Source organism: Rattus norvegicus, chromosome 3 (assembly GCF_036323735.1).
Source record: "Rattus norvegicus strain BN/NHsdMcwi chromosome 3, GRCr8, whole genome shotgun sequence".
Classification (NCBI taxonomy): domain Eukaryota; kingdom Metazoa; phylum Chordata; class Mammalia; order Rodentia; family Muridae; genus Rattus; species Rattus norvegicus.
In genome coordinates, this window is record NC_086021.1 from 40343154 (window position 1) to 40359759 (window position 16606).

Consider the following 16606-nt stretch of genomic DNA (forward strand, 5'->3'; position numbering starts at 1 on the left):
CTTGTCTTGGTGTAGTTCAGGTGCCTTGATCTGGAAGTAAATGTCATAATTTTCCAGATGTTATATTGCTCCCCTCTAAGAGACAGTCAGTTGATTTCAAGGTTGGTTCAATTATGTCTCTTTCCAAACTATCACAGCCCATTAGTGCCACAAAAATCATCATGTTAGTGTTAAAACACACATACTAAATGGTTCAAACTAGTGTTAATTTCAGTACCGGTGATTCGTCAAATTCCCACATTGAAGAAGTCTAAACCACTTCTCTTTCTTTCCCATTTTTCCTTTCACTCACAGCAAAAGAGGAAGAGGATGAGGATGGATAATGAGAGCACAGTGTCTGAGTTTATCCTCCTAGGGCTCCCCATTCGAGCAGAAGACCAAGCTGTGTACTCTGCCCTGTTCCTGACCATGTACCTGACAACTGTGCTGGGGAACCTGCTCATCATCCTGCTCATCAGGCTGGACTCTCACCTCCACACTCCCATGTACTTCTTCCTTAGTCACTTGGCCTTCACAGACATCTCATTCTCATCAGTCACAGCTCCAAAGATGCTCATGAATATGCTAACACACAGTCAGTCTATCTCATATGCTGGTTGTGTTTCCCAGGTATATTTTTTTTCAACTTTTACTGATCTTGACAGCTTTCTTCTGACTTCCATGGCATATGACAGATATGTGGCAATCTGCCACCCGCTTCACTATACCACCATCATGAGTCAAAACCTACGTGTCCTTTTAGTAGTTGTGTCCTGGGCCTTATCCTCTGCCAATGCACTTGTGCACACCCTTCTCTTGGCTCGCCTATCTCATTTTAGAAATAATATCATCCCCCACTACTTTTGTGAACCCTCTGCCTTATTGAACCTGTCCAGCTCAGACACGACTGTCAATGAGATGGTCATCCTTCCTTTAGGTACTCTAGTCATTACCCTGCCATTCATATGCATCCTGGTCTCTTATGGCCGAATTGGTGTCACCATTCTGAGAACTCCTTCCATCAAGGGAATCTGCAAAGCCTTGTCCACATGTGGCTCTCACCTTTCTGTGGTTTGTCTGTACTATGGAGCCATTATTGGGCTATATCTAGTTCCCTCATCTAATAACACTAATGACAAGGATGTCATTGTGGCTGTGATATATAGCCTGGTCACACCCATGGTGAATCCCTTTATCTATAGTCTGAGGAATCGGGATATAAAAGGAGCATTGAAAAATATCCTCAGCAGGAGACTGTGTTCACAGTGATGATTGTGATCTTCACTGTTAGCATCCCTTCTTCCTTTTCTTCTTCTGCCATTCATCCTTTGATCTCTTTCAGGGAATCTTTGTGAGGTTTCTTTTCCCTCACCGACTTCTCTTTGAACAGTTTTCTCCTCTATTTAACTATCTTGCTGACATTCAATGTCTTTGGAAGGTTTATCACAAACCTACCTATTTTTTTGTAACATTTTAATTATTTATATAGTCATTACCATTTCCTTTTTGTTAGATAGGTTCCTAGCTTTCATAGCAAAGATCTTCCTCCTCTCTGAAGATGACAGAGTATTTATTGCCTTAATTTTTTACATTAATGTTTTATTTTATACATATTCTGAGTTTTTGGCAGCAACTATTAACATTTATTAATTTTATTGTACCTTTTTGTGTATTGGTATTTCACATACATGTGTGTCTGTGTATCATGTTTATGCCTAATGCCTGCAAAGGCCATTAGAGGGTATCAGATCCTCTAGGATTTGGCTTAAAGATGGTTGTGATCCACTACATAGGTGCTTGAATTCAAATTTGGGTTCAGTTCTCTTAATCGCTGAGCCATCTTTTTTGCCTGTTACTTTTTGTTTTTAGTTTTTGTAGTTGACACCCAAAAGTAGCAGATATTTATTGGATATGGTGAGCTGTTTTGATACATGTGAATAGTTCATAAAATTCACATCAAAAAAGCATAGTAATTTACTCAAATATTTAACATGACTTATTTAGCATGAAATTCTTTATTGTAGTCTTAAGTGTAATGATATATAGTAATAAATAATATATATCACTGCACAGTGAAACATGTGAAAACACCAATTTTTCTTAGTGTAATTTGGCACTTACTGACCAACCTATGTCCATCTGTTTTTCTTATTTTATTTGTAATCTTATCCATTTTTATCAAAGTTTTATTGTTTGCATACGTATACTCAATTGTACTCAATTCATTTTTTTTGACAAGTGCTTGGTTCTGGTTACTAACTAAAATGAAAATATACTGTTCCCTGTAATAGATAAAAGCAATGATAAAAATAAGCTCTGTGGGGAACATGAAGGTCCTGGTAAGGGGAAGTATTGTATGTAGTGGCAAGATTTTGGCAGGGGTCTCTATGGGGCACTGTGGCTTTGTGCACTTTTTACATCCTAAGCAGAAGGCTCTGCTTTACTGTGTGGATGATGAAATATAGTTATGTAGATATTCAGAAGTCAAATGCAGAGCAGTTTAATCCACATAAATTTTATTATGAAAAGGATAAAGAAAGTTATTTGCTCAACTACAAATTGTTACTTCCCATGAAATGATTTCACCTTTGCACCCTGAGAATCAACCTGTGCTGATGCAGAGATACTTTTAATACTAGCTGGCTGTAAGACAGATACATTTGTAAAGAAGCACAGCAGAGTTTAATGGCTATTTAAATGCATCTCAAACCACATTTAGCAGAACTTAAGCTACACTGTGATAAAATTCTGATTTTTTAAACAAGCAATATTTCACATGCTTATTAGACATTTTATTTAGCTGTTACACAGTGTTAGAAATAGTAAATAAGTAGGTAAGTGACAGAAGCTATACATAGGTTGGATATGTGTGCTGTATTTTATATTTATGTGTTCACATTCATATACTCATAGCATTTTAATAATAATATGGAAAATAATCATTAATTTCTAGACTTAAATAGAAGAAATCTTTCAGTGTTGTTGACGTACATTTGGATTTTACAAACACACACACACACACTTAGTTAAGTAGGAATAGTTTATTTTCTTAATTACTTTATTTATTTACATCCAAAAATTTGTCCCTCCCAATTCCCCTACCACTTCACCTCTTAGAGCGTGTTTCCCCCCAGGCATTCCCTTTCCCTGGGGCATCAATTCTCTATGTAATTAGGCATATCCTTTACTACTGAGGTCACACAAAGCAGTCCTCTGCTACATATGCGTTAAGGGCCATGAACCAGCCCCTTTATGCTCTTTGGATGCTAGATTAGTCTCTGGGAATTTCCAGGGGTCCATGTTAGTCAACAGCATTGGTCTTCATACAGGGTTGCCACCTCCTTCAGTTCCTTCAATCCTTCCTTTAACTCTTTCATAGGGTTCCCCAATCTCAGACCAATGGTTGACTGTATATATCTGGATCTGTGTCAGTCACCTGCTGGTACAGCCCTTCAGAGTCCCCTCTGAGGACAGTCATGCTAGGCTCCTGTCTGCAAGCACAACATAGCATCAATATGGTGTTAGGATTTGGGGCCCACCAATGTGATGGATCCCCAAATGGGCCAGTTACTGGATGGCCTTTCCTTTAGTCTCACATCCATTTTTGTCCCTGCATTTCTTTTAGACAGGAACAATTCTGGTTCAAAAAAATTTGAAGGTGAGCTGGTAAGCCTATCCCATCACTGGGGGTCCTGTCTAACTCCTGGAGGTGTGCTCTTCAGGATCCATCTCCTCACTGTTGAGCATTTCACCTAAGGTCACCCCATTGAGTCCTGTGAGCCTCTGTCATCCCAAGTATGTGGGATTTTCTAGAGGTTCCCCCACCTCCAACCCCTAGCATCTGCATTATTCCATTCAGTCTTTGTGCCTTCTGGGCTTTTTCTCCCTTTCCCCTTGTCTCAGTTAGGGTTTTACTGCTGTGGACAGACAACATGACTGAGGCAACTACTATAAGGACAACATTTAATTGGGGCTGGTTTGCAGGTTCAAAGGGTCAGTCCATTATTATTAAGGCTGGAGTATGCCAGCATCCAGGCAGGCATCATGTAGGAGGAACTGAGAGCTCTACGTTTTGTTCTGAAGCCAAACAGAAGAAGACTGACTTCCCAGGAGGTAGGATGTGAGTTCTAAAGCCCATGCACACAATGACACAGTTCTTCTAAAAAGGTCACATCCAAGAAGGCATACCTCCTAATAGTGCCACCTCCTGGGCCAAGCATATTCAAACCATCACATTCCAGTCCCTGGCCCCTCATAGGATTGTTCAAACTTATGAGACTTGGAGGGCCATACATAACCATAGCATAATGCAAAATATATTTAGTCCAACTTGAAAAGACCACATGGTACAGCAGCCTCAACAATATTAAAAGTCTGATGTTCTAAGTCTTTTCCTAGGTTCATTCAATCACTTAACTATAACCCCCAAAGCCACACAGGAAATCAGCTGGCCAAACTCCAAACTCTGCATTTTTATATATGATATCAAAGTGGTCTTTAGATTGCCAACTCCCTTTTCATCTTTGTTAACTTTAACAATCTCTCCTCTGGCTGTTTCCAGTCCTTGGTAGTAGTTTTCTCAGCATACATCCCACAGCTCTAGCATCTCAAAATTCTTGGGATCTCCAAGGCAAAGTCAATGTTAGAGATACTTATTTCAATGTCTGGGATCCACACATGATCTTCTAGGCTCCACTGAGCTTGACTTGAGTGGGTTTGGGTGACTTCTCCAGCTCTGCCACCTGTAGCACTCTAGGTCCTGGCTGACTCCACTTCACTACTGCTGCTATTCTTGGTGATCATCCTATGGTACTGGAATCTCCAATACATTGGAGTCTTCTCTTGCAGCAAGGTGTCATTAATAACCTCCTATAGGCTCTCCTCATGGTGCCAAACCTCAACATTTTTGCACGACCCCTTCAGTCCTGGCCAGTCAAATGCAACTGAGACTGTACTTTTACCAATGGCCTTCCCTGGCTTCTCACAGTGCCAAGCCTCAGCTGCTCTCCATGAAGCCTTTATACTCTCAAAATCAGTACCACTTTGATGGTCTTAGAGATGACCAAGTCCAGCTGCAGCACTAGATACAACCTTGCCTATATCTAAAACATGGCTTCTTTGTGCTCTCAGAAAACATTTCCTAGATTTCATGTCTGTGTTGTTGGTCTCCTCTTAATCACCGCTAATCCCCTAGCTCCAGCTAACCAGCACCGATTGTCCCAGTTATCTCTTCTGTTTTTGTCTCTAAAGCCAGACACACATGGTGGAAGCTGCTGATTTCTCATGCTTGCTGGAGGTGGAGCATGGCCCTCTTGTTCTCATTCTCACTCATTTGCTGCTTAAGTGTGGCTGTCCTTGAACTTGCTCTGTAAATTGATCTTGAACTTAGATATCTCTGTGGCTTTTTCTCCTAAGTGCTGGGATGAAAGGCATGTATCACCATCCTTGAATTTAAGCTTTCTCTACTTAGACTTGCTCTATATCAGGCTGGCCTTGCACTCATATCTGTTTGTCTCTTTTTCTTCTGGGATTAAATATATTAGCTTGCTTATACCTGAACTTAGCTTGGTGGGATCTTGCCACAAGTCACTCCTCCCTTTGTTTCTTTATCTCCTTGAATATTGGATTCAGCTCCATTTCACTTCCTGGTGCACCCTTCTTACTCGAACCACACATTTTACATTTTATTTGTTTTTTCAGTTTGGTCCTTTTAATTAAAACATTCTTCTTAAGACTGAACCAGAGAACAAAGTCTCCAGAGAATGTGGATGTAAATTTCCAATTCACATTATTTTTTTAGACTTCCTTTGTCAATGGAATTAAGGTCTTTACCTTAACCTCAGATAGACTCTTCAGATTCAGGCAAAGGGCAGCTTTATTCTTCACCCAAATACCACAAAACACCTCTAGGCTATATACTGAAATTCTTCCCCACTGAAACCACTTGGGCAAGGTCTGCACAGTTCAAGTCTCCCTCAGTCACAAAGTCTTCCATATTACTAATAAGATAGCCTATTAAGCCACACTTTAAGCATTCCACTGTTTTCCAAATCCAAAGTTTCAAAACTTACATTCTTCTAAACAAAAGCATGGTCAGACCTATCACAGAAATACCTAGTCCTGGAAGCCAACTTCTTTCTTAGGGCCTTACTGATGTGAACAGACATCGCGACCAAGGCAACTATTATAAGCAGAACATTTAATTGTGGCTGCCTTACAGGTTCAGAAGTTCAGTCCATTAACATCATACCCCCATACTTGATCTTGCCCCAGTTTTTCCCAAATGGATCAAAGACCTTAAGCAAAATACGATACAGTGCACCTTATAAAAAAGAAAGTAGAAAATAGCTTTGAGTGCTTTGGCACAGGAGACAACTTCTTGAACAGAATACCAAGAGCTAAGTTACTAAAATAAAAAAAATTAGTAAATGGGACCTCATGAAACCTAGACACTTTAATAAGACAAAGGATACTGTCAAAGGAACATTCCACATTTGATCCATAGTGGAAGCTATCAGAATAAGTATATTTTTATCATTCTGAAATGTGCTTTAATATGAACATCTTATAATTGTTTTATTTACTTAGACTGGGAGAGATTCAAGTAATTGATCTTATTTAGCAATTAAATGGTTAAGAAATTCAGCTAAGTCTTGCCTCAACACCCACCCATGCCCAGCTAACCAACAAATATCCCTCCTGTCCTCATTATCATATCCTCGCCCTTACTTCTTGCAAAAGCACCCTGCCACACTAGAGGCCAAGCTGGCACCCAGAACCAGATGTACAACTTCCAGTTCCTCCTACACGATGCCTCCTGCCAAGCCTCTTGCTCATACCAGCTCATCCTACCACCTGGCCCACACCTCCAGTGGAAGCCTCACCATAGATTGTGGCCACACTGGCATCCTGAACCCTAGGTAAACCTGTGTTCTAGTACCACCTGTTGCAGTAATCTCTCCAACCCGAATAAGCCCATGCCAAAAAAAACCCAAAACACACAACTCGATTAATATGAATACAAGCTCACACCTAGACCTACCACTACACTACCCTATTCCTCAGCTGTGGAATCCCTTATAACTTGCAGTTTCTCCATACCATGTGCTTTACCTCCCTCTTCCTCCTTCTCCTTCGAGCCTCCTCCTCCTCTGCTCCATCTTCCCTTCCCTCGCCCAATCACCAGCTCTCTTTTTAATTTTATAAATTAAAATGGGGGAGAATCTGATGAAGTCACCCAAGTCCTGAGTAGTGACTAGGCAGCTGTCCTTGGGGCAGTGGAATTAGCATCAAAATACAGATAACTTGAGGGCAAACCACAACATTTCCTTCTTTTTGTCCAGTTAAAAGACTTTTCCCCTCAAATATAAATTGAGTACAACTATTGCTATTCTATAATTTATAAAATATAAGATACACTCAACACTCAGTTCATCAATTTTTCCCATTATCTAAAACACCTTGCCATCTATCCTAAAAGACTATAATTCTATATCTGACTTATATCCTGGATTTAGATCTTATGTCATCTGAAAACCACCCTTTCAAATTTATTATCTTTTTCAATGCTAAACATCGTGGGTGGCCTATGAGACTACCAGTCTTCAACCATGTCAGAAATCCAAGAATGATTAGTATTACATGAAAATATGGGAAGCACAAAACCTAGCTTCCAATACTTAGCCAATTTATAAAGACCACTGATCACTTGGACAGCTCCCTATTCCTCAAAGTGTTGGAGCATCAGTCTTCAGACTTCTGGCCTAGGATCATCTGGTAGACTTTTGTAATGTAGATTTCTGAAGGGCTGATCATCCTGTCTTGGCAGAGTTTAGCAGTCAACTATTCTGCATAAATTGTCATTTTCTGGGCAGTATTTTGTCTGTAGATGAATTGAAGCAATTCTTGCCTAGTGGCTGTCTCACCACAATTGGAGCAACTCCATTGATGCTCAATTTTTCTTAGAATCTGAGAAGAGATGTTGTCAGCAGCAGACATGTCTCTAGTCAAATGATCTTAATAAAGAAATGTCCATTATATTCTGTGGACTTCTGATGCTTTCAAAGATTTTCTATCTACACAAGGCACTTCTGAACTACTTGCCATTTCTAATTGAAATATCTCAAAAATACCTTTAATTGACTCAGAATCATGAGTTTGCTATCTGGCTTTTAACTTGCATTTGTTAACCAACTAAAAGCAATGTATAATTGCACTTATAGGACTGGGTGTAAGACTTGTATTCTTAAATGTATTGTGTATTCACAATGCTTATATTAAAATAGAAATATTAACCTCAATTTTAAGTCAATAAGAAATTATACAAATGAAAACTTTACATTTGTATAAAATAAATTATATACCAATGTAAAGATTACAACTTCAACTTTATACCAATTACAAAGATTTCTACCAGTGTAAGATATGGCTATGTAATATTTTGTTTGAGTACATTTGCTAACCTATCCCTATTGGTCTATTTCTCTAACTTCTATATTACAATATCCCCCTTTTCTCTCCCCCTTCCCCTTTACCTAAGAAGAAATGATAGAGAAGAGGAAAGGAAAGGTAGCAATCTCTGAGTTTAAACTCTCTAGTTCCCTCTCTGTCTAAAGCTACATTTGTAAAGTATCCCTTAAATGACAACATATCTATAATTCCTAAAATAACCAGAACCATCTTCCTCAACATAAGGAACTCGGAAGATGCTATTGTTTTGTCTGCTTCCAGTTGAATTGGGGTGAAGAATTCCCTTCTGGGGACCCAAGGGGAATTAGGAAAATTGGCTTTGTCAAAGGAGAGCTGGCTGGCATCATTTGCCTTCCAGTTACTATATGCTGAGAAAGTTCATTGCTTAACTGACATCTTGACTATGACAGTCTGAAAGGCTGGATAGGCGAGCTAGTTATTCTGGAAAAGTTCTGGAAGCAAGTCTTTAAAAGAAGCAGTTTCTATGTAGTTGAGTTAGAACCAAACACAGAGCTGGAATGGAAGGTTTCAGAATCTCAGCATCCCAGAATGTGGATCTTTCCAGGGCTGTCTTTCTCTTCTTTCATCCTGAAGCACACAAAACTGTCAAGCATCATATAGTTCTGTAAAGGCCTTCACATGGAGTGTGCAGGGTCCACAGATTGCTTAATGAAGATCAACAAAGAAAGATTACTGCCTTTCTTCAGGTTATTTTGACCATATAATGAAACAGTAACATAATTTTGTATACATGCCATCTTAAAGGATGGCATGTGAAAACAAGTTATGAGAAATTCATACCCCAAAATGTTACTGGCTGTGTATAGACATTTTAGTCTCAGCCAGTTTCAGTGCTGTGCTTCATACACCAAGACATAAACATCCCCACATATATATCACCTATTTGTTGATTGTGTTAGTCTTCCTTTTCTTCTCTGCTGCCAAGGTCTTCAGGATATCTCCCTTTGTCATGTCTGATCTTTATCAGCTTGGAAGGAACCCACAACTATTCTTTTCCTGTGGAAACATAGACATAACCCCTCCCCCCAGCATAATACATTCCCTATTTTCCATTCTGATGTCAGAATATCCTTAATATAAACAGGCTGTTTTAATTCAGTAATCTTTTCCACAATCCAATGTCTTTCAGCAGCTGTGCTGTTTTGTTCATCAGCGTTTAAAAAATTTAAGGTTAATAAAATATGTAATCTATTTTTGTGGGTTTTTGTTGCCCCCTTTTGCCTGTGAAATATCTCCTTTAGGGTTTGAGTAGATCTCTCCACACTCGCTTATCCTGTAGGTTTGTGTGATATGCCTGTAACATGTTTTATATTATAATATTCAAAAAAGTGCTTGATTTTATTAGAGATATATGCTAGACCATTGTTTGTTTTAATTTTTATGGGTATTCCCATAATGACCATAACTTCTAACAAATGTATAAGTACAGAATCAGCCTTTTTTGACATTAAGGCAGTTGCCCATTGAAATCCTGAATATGTGTCTAAAGTATGGTGCACATTTTTCAGTTTACCAAACTCTGTAAAATGGAAGACATCTGTCTGCCAAATTTCATTTCTTTGGGTACCTTTCGAGTTAGTTCCTGAAGGCAGCAGAGTTTGGTTATATAATGAGCAAGTAGGACATTGCTTTATAATCTCCTTGGCTTGTTGCCAAGTGATAGAGAATTCTTTTCTTAAGCCTTTACTATTAACATGGTGTTTTTTATGGAATTCTGAAGCCTCCAGTAGACTTCTTATCAATAGCTAGTCAATTTCATTATTACCTTGCAACAGAGGGCCTGGAAAACCTGTATGGGAATATATATATATATATATATATATATATATATATATATATATATATATATATATGTATATATATATATATGTATATATATATATATGTATATATATCTATATATATATTCTCATATATACATGACTTACAGCTTCTGATTTATATCCTGCCTTACCTGACTTACTGACATCAGTGTAAAATGTAGGGGCTCCAGATATTGGAGTTTCCTTTATTATACGAGGGAGAATCTAATTAGTTCTTTTTATGAACTGAAGTCACTTGCTTTTAGTGTATCTGTTGTTAATGTCGCCCAAAAAGTTACTACATGCTCTTTGTCAATGTTCATCTCATGCCCATACAGAGGCAATTTCTGCATTAGTTAAAGGTACCACAATTGCGGCTGGATCCATTCTGATTAATGGTCGAAGTCTCATTTTTCCTTTTAGTACCAATTTAGAGATCTTCTCAATGTAGTTTTTTAGTGTCTTACTCTGTTTATGTGCTAAAAATATCCATTCTAAGATATAATTTTCCCTCTGCATAAGCATTTCTGTAGGGGAATGAGTAGAAAGTAAGATGACTAAGATGCAGGCCATCTTTGGATCAATATGATCTAGATATGTATCCTGCAATTTCCTTTCTACCAAAGTTAACTATTTCTCAGCCTCTGCTGATAGTTTCCTGGGCTATTTAAATCTTTATCATCTTGTAAGGTTTGAAGTAAATTGCTTAGCTCTTGAGTGGTCAAGCCAATCACATGTCTTAGCCAGTTAATATCTCTCAGTAGCTTCTGAAAATCATTAAGTGTCCTTAATTGGTTTCTTCTGATTTGCACCTTTTGTGGCCTAATCCTTTTTAGACTTATTTTATACCCTTGATAATTAATAGAATCCGCTCTTTGTATTTTTTCAGAGGCAATTTGCAATCCCCAGCTAAGCAAGTTTTTTTTTTTTTAAATTCATCAAACATTCTTTCCATGATATTTATATCTGGATCAGTCAAGAAGATGTTATCCATGTAATGATAAGTAATAGATTAGGGAAATTGTTTGAGAATCATCTCCAGTGGCTGTTGTACAAAATATTGACATAAGGTAGGGTTATTTAACATTCCCTGTGGAAGGACTTTCCACTGGTATCTTTTTATTGGGTGACCTCTATTGAAGGTAGGTATTGAGAAAACAAACCTTTCCTTATTGCCTTCATGTAGAGGAATTATGAAAAAACAATCTTTCAGGTCAATCACTATGATAGGCCATTCCTTAGGCAACAAAGAAGGCAGTAAAAGACACCTTTTTTATAGTTTTACAGCAACAATCACCAACCTTCACCAGAGCCTGCCCAGCATATTCCCAATGACTGCTCTTCTCAATACCATATCCCAGCCCATTACTCCAGTAGAAGCACCTTGCTTCACCAGAGGCCAAGCAGACAGTCAGCACCCTAGATAATTCCCCTTTGTGTCTACAGTACTATACTCTCAGTGCCCACTCAGTTTACCCCCAACTGCCTCTTCTCCCTTGCTATACCAGAGGTCACATAGACTGGCAGAACTCCAAGTAGGCTGCTCAATGGGGAACTACTCTTAATCTCATAGTGCTTGCTCAGTCTATCCTGAGCTAACCCTCCACTTCTTGTGACCATATCCTAGTCTCCAACTCATAAAGAACACTCTTGGCTAGATCAGAAGCCGAGGAGGTTCACTTGTGTTCATTTTGGTCAGAAACTCTCTGCTTAACCAGAGGCCAACTATCCATCAGAAGTATAGCATCTAAAGCAGATAAAGACCCTCTGCTTTAAGACAGGTCACTCTGACCAGAAGATCAAAGAGGAAACAGAAACCAAGGAATAATTCACCCCCCAACAAAGACAAACTTAGAAATCAGTACTTACCCCTATAAAAACTCCAAAATCCAAATGCCTAGACACCAGTATAGGAACATAATCAGCAATATCCAGGAAAATATGTTACATGAAAGCTTAGTTATTCTACTACAGCAAGTCCTGAATATTTCAATACAGCCGAAGCACAAGAAAACAACCTTAAATACAATCCACAGATTACATAAAGCTCAGGAAGAAGACGACCAAAGTGTGGATGCTTCACTCTTCCTAAAAGGGGGAACACAAATATTCATAGGAGGGGATATGGAGGCAAAATTTGGAGCAGAGACTGAAGGAATGGCCATTCAGAGCCTGTCCCACATGGGTATACTGCCCGTATATATACAGCCACCAAAACTAGATAAGATTGATGAAGCTAAGAAGTACATGCTGATAGGAGCCAGATATAGCTGTCTCTTAAGAGGCACAGCCTGAGCATGTCAAAAACAGAGGTGAATGCTAGCAGTAAACCATTGAACTAAGAATGGGATCTCTGTTGGAGTAATTAGAGAAAGGAACAAAAGAGCTGAAGGGGCTTGCAAACCCATAAGAACAACAATGCCAACCAACCAGTGCTCCCAGGGTCTCAACCACTACCCAAAGACTATACCTGGACTAACCTTTGGCTCCAGCTGCATATGTGGCAGAGGATGGCCTTGTTGGGCACCAGTGGAAGAAGCCCTTGGTCCTGCTAAGTTTGGACCCCCGTATAGGGGGGTTTCGGGGGGGGGCAGGAAGGAGGGGTGAATAGGGAGGGGAACACCCTTCTTGAAGGGAAGGAGGATGGGATAAGGAGCTTATTCTGAGAAACCTAGAAAGGGAATAACATTTGAAATGTACATAAAAATATGCAAAAAAGAGTAAAGAAAAATAAAAGAACATGCAGGCCTGTAAGAATACATCTAAAGGATCAAAAATGATTCAATTATATGTGCTGAAAGATAACCAATCATGACTATTATTAAAAAGACAAGGGGAGGTCATTGTTCCTGGAAGAGAACTTACTACTGTTGTTTTCCTAAATTTACATGTTAAACTGTCTTCTAAGTGTTATGTTTATATCCACAGATGTAGTGAAGCTCTCAGCCTTGTTCAAATGAGCTTCTTTTTGCATTGGACAGCAGTTAAAGCAGAGACTTAAAACTGGTCAAATTTCATGAATGAAATAACAGGCAAAGGAATGTAAAACCCAGATGAGGAACAGTACTGTGAAACTGTCTTCCGGATTTGACATGACCCTTGCACTCATGAAAACTCAGCTGCTCTTCTACCTCATAAGACCTATACAAGTTCATGCTCAACAACACCCAGTATGAATAGGGAGGGACAAAGGATGTCACACTCTAGCTAAGGATCTATTAGCAGTTGATGACTGTTGGGGGAAGCAAAATCATTTTTCTTCTTGGGTATAACCTCTGAGAAGTTGTCCATGGTCCAGTAAATAGCCCCACACTGACACAAGTAACTCTAAATAAACGCAGTAGTTTATGAAAAAAAGAGAAAACAACCTTAAAATAACTCTATGAAAATAATAGAGGATCTTTAAGAAAAAATGAATGCATATTTAAAGGAATCATGGGGAAGACAAAATATTAGAAGAAATTTAATATAGAAAGCTGCCAGAAATTAATTAAAAAAAGCTGTCACAAGGAGGAATGAGTGAGCTGGGGGTGGGCTGGGCAGACACTGAAAGATTGGTGGTGGCCCCCATTGAGCAGCCTACCTAGAATTATGGCAGCCTTAGTGAAAGCCAAGGACAACTATTCAATAAATTAATAAAACTGTACAAGATGTAAAAATAGAAATAGAAGGAATAAAGAAAACCTAAACTGAGAATTCTGGAAGTCAGAAATCTAGGCAAGTAAACAGAAACTACAGATGTAAGCATCACCAACAGAATATAAGACATGAAAAAAAGAATCTTAGGTGTTGGAGATACAATAGAAGAAATAGATACATCAGTCAAAGAAAATAATACAACTCAAGAATTCCTGACATAAAACATCCAGGAAATGTGAGACAATAAGCATAAAAATAACAGAAATTCAAGAAAGAGAAGAATCCCACACTAAAAGCCCTGAAAATATACTTTTTAACAAAAATCATAGAAAAAATAATCTAACATAAAGGCACAAGATATAAAGGTATAAGAAGCTTATACAACTCAAATATTAAGCAAAGTACCCAGTTTACATAATAATCCAAACACTAAACACACAGAATAAAGAAATAATATTAAAATCTGCAAGAGAAAAGGGCAGGTAACATATAAAGGCATATGCATTAGAATTATACCTGACTTCTTAATGAAGACTCTAAAAGACAGAGGAGCCTGAATAGATGTCCTGCATGTTCTAAAAGACGACAGATGCCAAGTCAGACTACAATAGCAAATAAAACTTTCAGTTACCATAGGTGGATAAAACAAGATATTCCACAACAAAGTCAAATTTAAACAATATTTATTCGATTAAAACAGACACAGAAGGAACACCCATTCAGAGCCTGCCCCACATGTGGCCCATGCATATACAGTCATCCAATTGGACAAGATGGATGAAGCAAAGAAGTGCAGGCCGACAGGAGCTGGATGTAGATCGCTCCTGAGAGACACAGCCAGAATACAGCAAACACAGAGGCGTATGCCAGCAGCAAACCACTGAATTGAGAATAGGACCCCCGTTGAAGGAATCAGAGAAAGAACTGGAAGAGCTTGAAGGGGCTCAAGACCCCATATGTACAACAATGCCAAGCAACCAGAGCTTCCAGGGACTAAGCCACTACCTAAAGACTATACATGGACTGACCCTGGACTCTGACCTCAGGTAGCAATGAATATCCTAGTAAGAGCACCAGTGTAAGGGGAAGCCCTGGGTCCTGCTAAGACTGAACCCCCAGTGAACTAGATTGTTGGGGGGAGGGTGACAAGGTGGGGGAGGATGGGGAGGGGAACACCCATAAAGAAGGGGAGCGGGAGGGGGATGCCTGGAAACCGGGAAAGGGAATAACACTCGAAATGTATATAAGAAATACTCAAGTTAATAAAAAAAACAATATTTATTCATAAATGTAGCTTTACAGAGGTACTAGAAAGGAAACTCCAACCCAAGCAAATTAATTATACCCATAAAAATACAGGCAATAAATAATTTTTCACTAGCAAAACCCTAAGAAGGGAAACACACATACATATACAGCCACTACCACCACTATCACAACCACCAGAACCACCAAAAGAATAGGATTGAACAATCATTGGTCATTAATATCTTTTGGTATCATTAGAATCAATTCCCCCCACAAAGACACAGAATAACAGAATGAATAGAAAACTAGGATTTATCCTTTTGCTACATGTAAGAAATGTACCTTAACACCAAATGTAGACATTACCATAAAATAAAGGGCTGGAAAAATATTTTCTAAGCAAATGGACCTAAGAAACAAGCTAATGTAATCATTCTAATAGCTAAAGAATACACTTCCAATGAAAATTGTCAAAAGAGATGGGAAAAGACACATCATACTCATCAAAGAAAAAATATCCACTAAGATAATTGTCTATCTTTAACATCTATGCTTCAAATACAAAAATTCCCACATTTGTAAGAGAAATATTTCTAAAGTATAAATCATGCATCAACCCTCACACATTGATAGTGGTAGACTTCAATACCTCATTCTCACCAATGAACAGGTCATCCAGAGAAAAACTAAACAGAGAAACACTGAGGATAACAGACATTATAAACTAGAAGGACCTAACAGATATCTAAAAAACATTTCATTCGAACACAATCGAATATACCTCAGAATGTCATAGAACATTCTCCAAAATTGACCCCAGACTGTCAAAAACAAATCTCAACAGGTTCAAGAAATTTGGATCCTATCAAACTGCTACAAATTAAAGTTGGATTTTGACAACAGAAACATCAGAAAGATTTCAAACTCATAAAAACTGAAAACTCTACTGAATAAGATTACTGATTCAAGGCAGAAATAAATTAAAGACTTCTTCGAATTCAATGAAAAGGAATGCCCAGCATTCCCAAACTAATGTGACACAATGAAAGTGGTTATAAGAGGAAAGTTCTTAGTACTAAGTGCCTGCCTAAAGAAACTGGAGAGAATTAGAATTAAGAGCTTAATAACATACCTGAAAGTTACAGAACAAAAAGAGGCAAGCTCACCCAAGAGGAGCAAGCAGCATGACATAAACAAAGAAACAGATAAATGCAATATAAAAGCAATACAAAGAGTCAATAAAACAAAAAGTTAATTCTTCCCACAACATGGCTCAGGGCAGAACCAGTGCTTTAAATTCCCTTCCACACCCAGAGACAGCTTGACTCTCGGGAGCTCCAACACAATCAGCTTCACATGCTCAGAGGAGGGACAGTATCCAGTCTGAGACAGGCAGGCCAGTTAACACCTGAGATAACCAGATGGCAAGAGGCAAGCACAAGAACATA

At 38.6% G+C, this 16606-nt stretch overlaps 1 protein-coding gene across 1 annotated transcript; it reads left to right on the top strand.

Annotated features, from left to right (window-relative positions):
- Positions 1 to 309: 309 nt before the first annotated feature.
- Positions 310 to 1248, top strand: Or1j13 (olfactory receptor family 1 subfamily J member 13). Its single transcript, NM_001000829.1, has one exon. The coding sequence runs from the start codon at positions 310 to 312 to the stop codon at positions 1246 to 1248; it is 939 nt and encodes a 312-aa protein (NP_001000829.1).
- The last annotated feature ends 15358 nt before the right edge of the window (positions 1249 to 16606 follow it).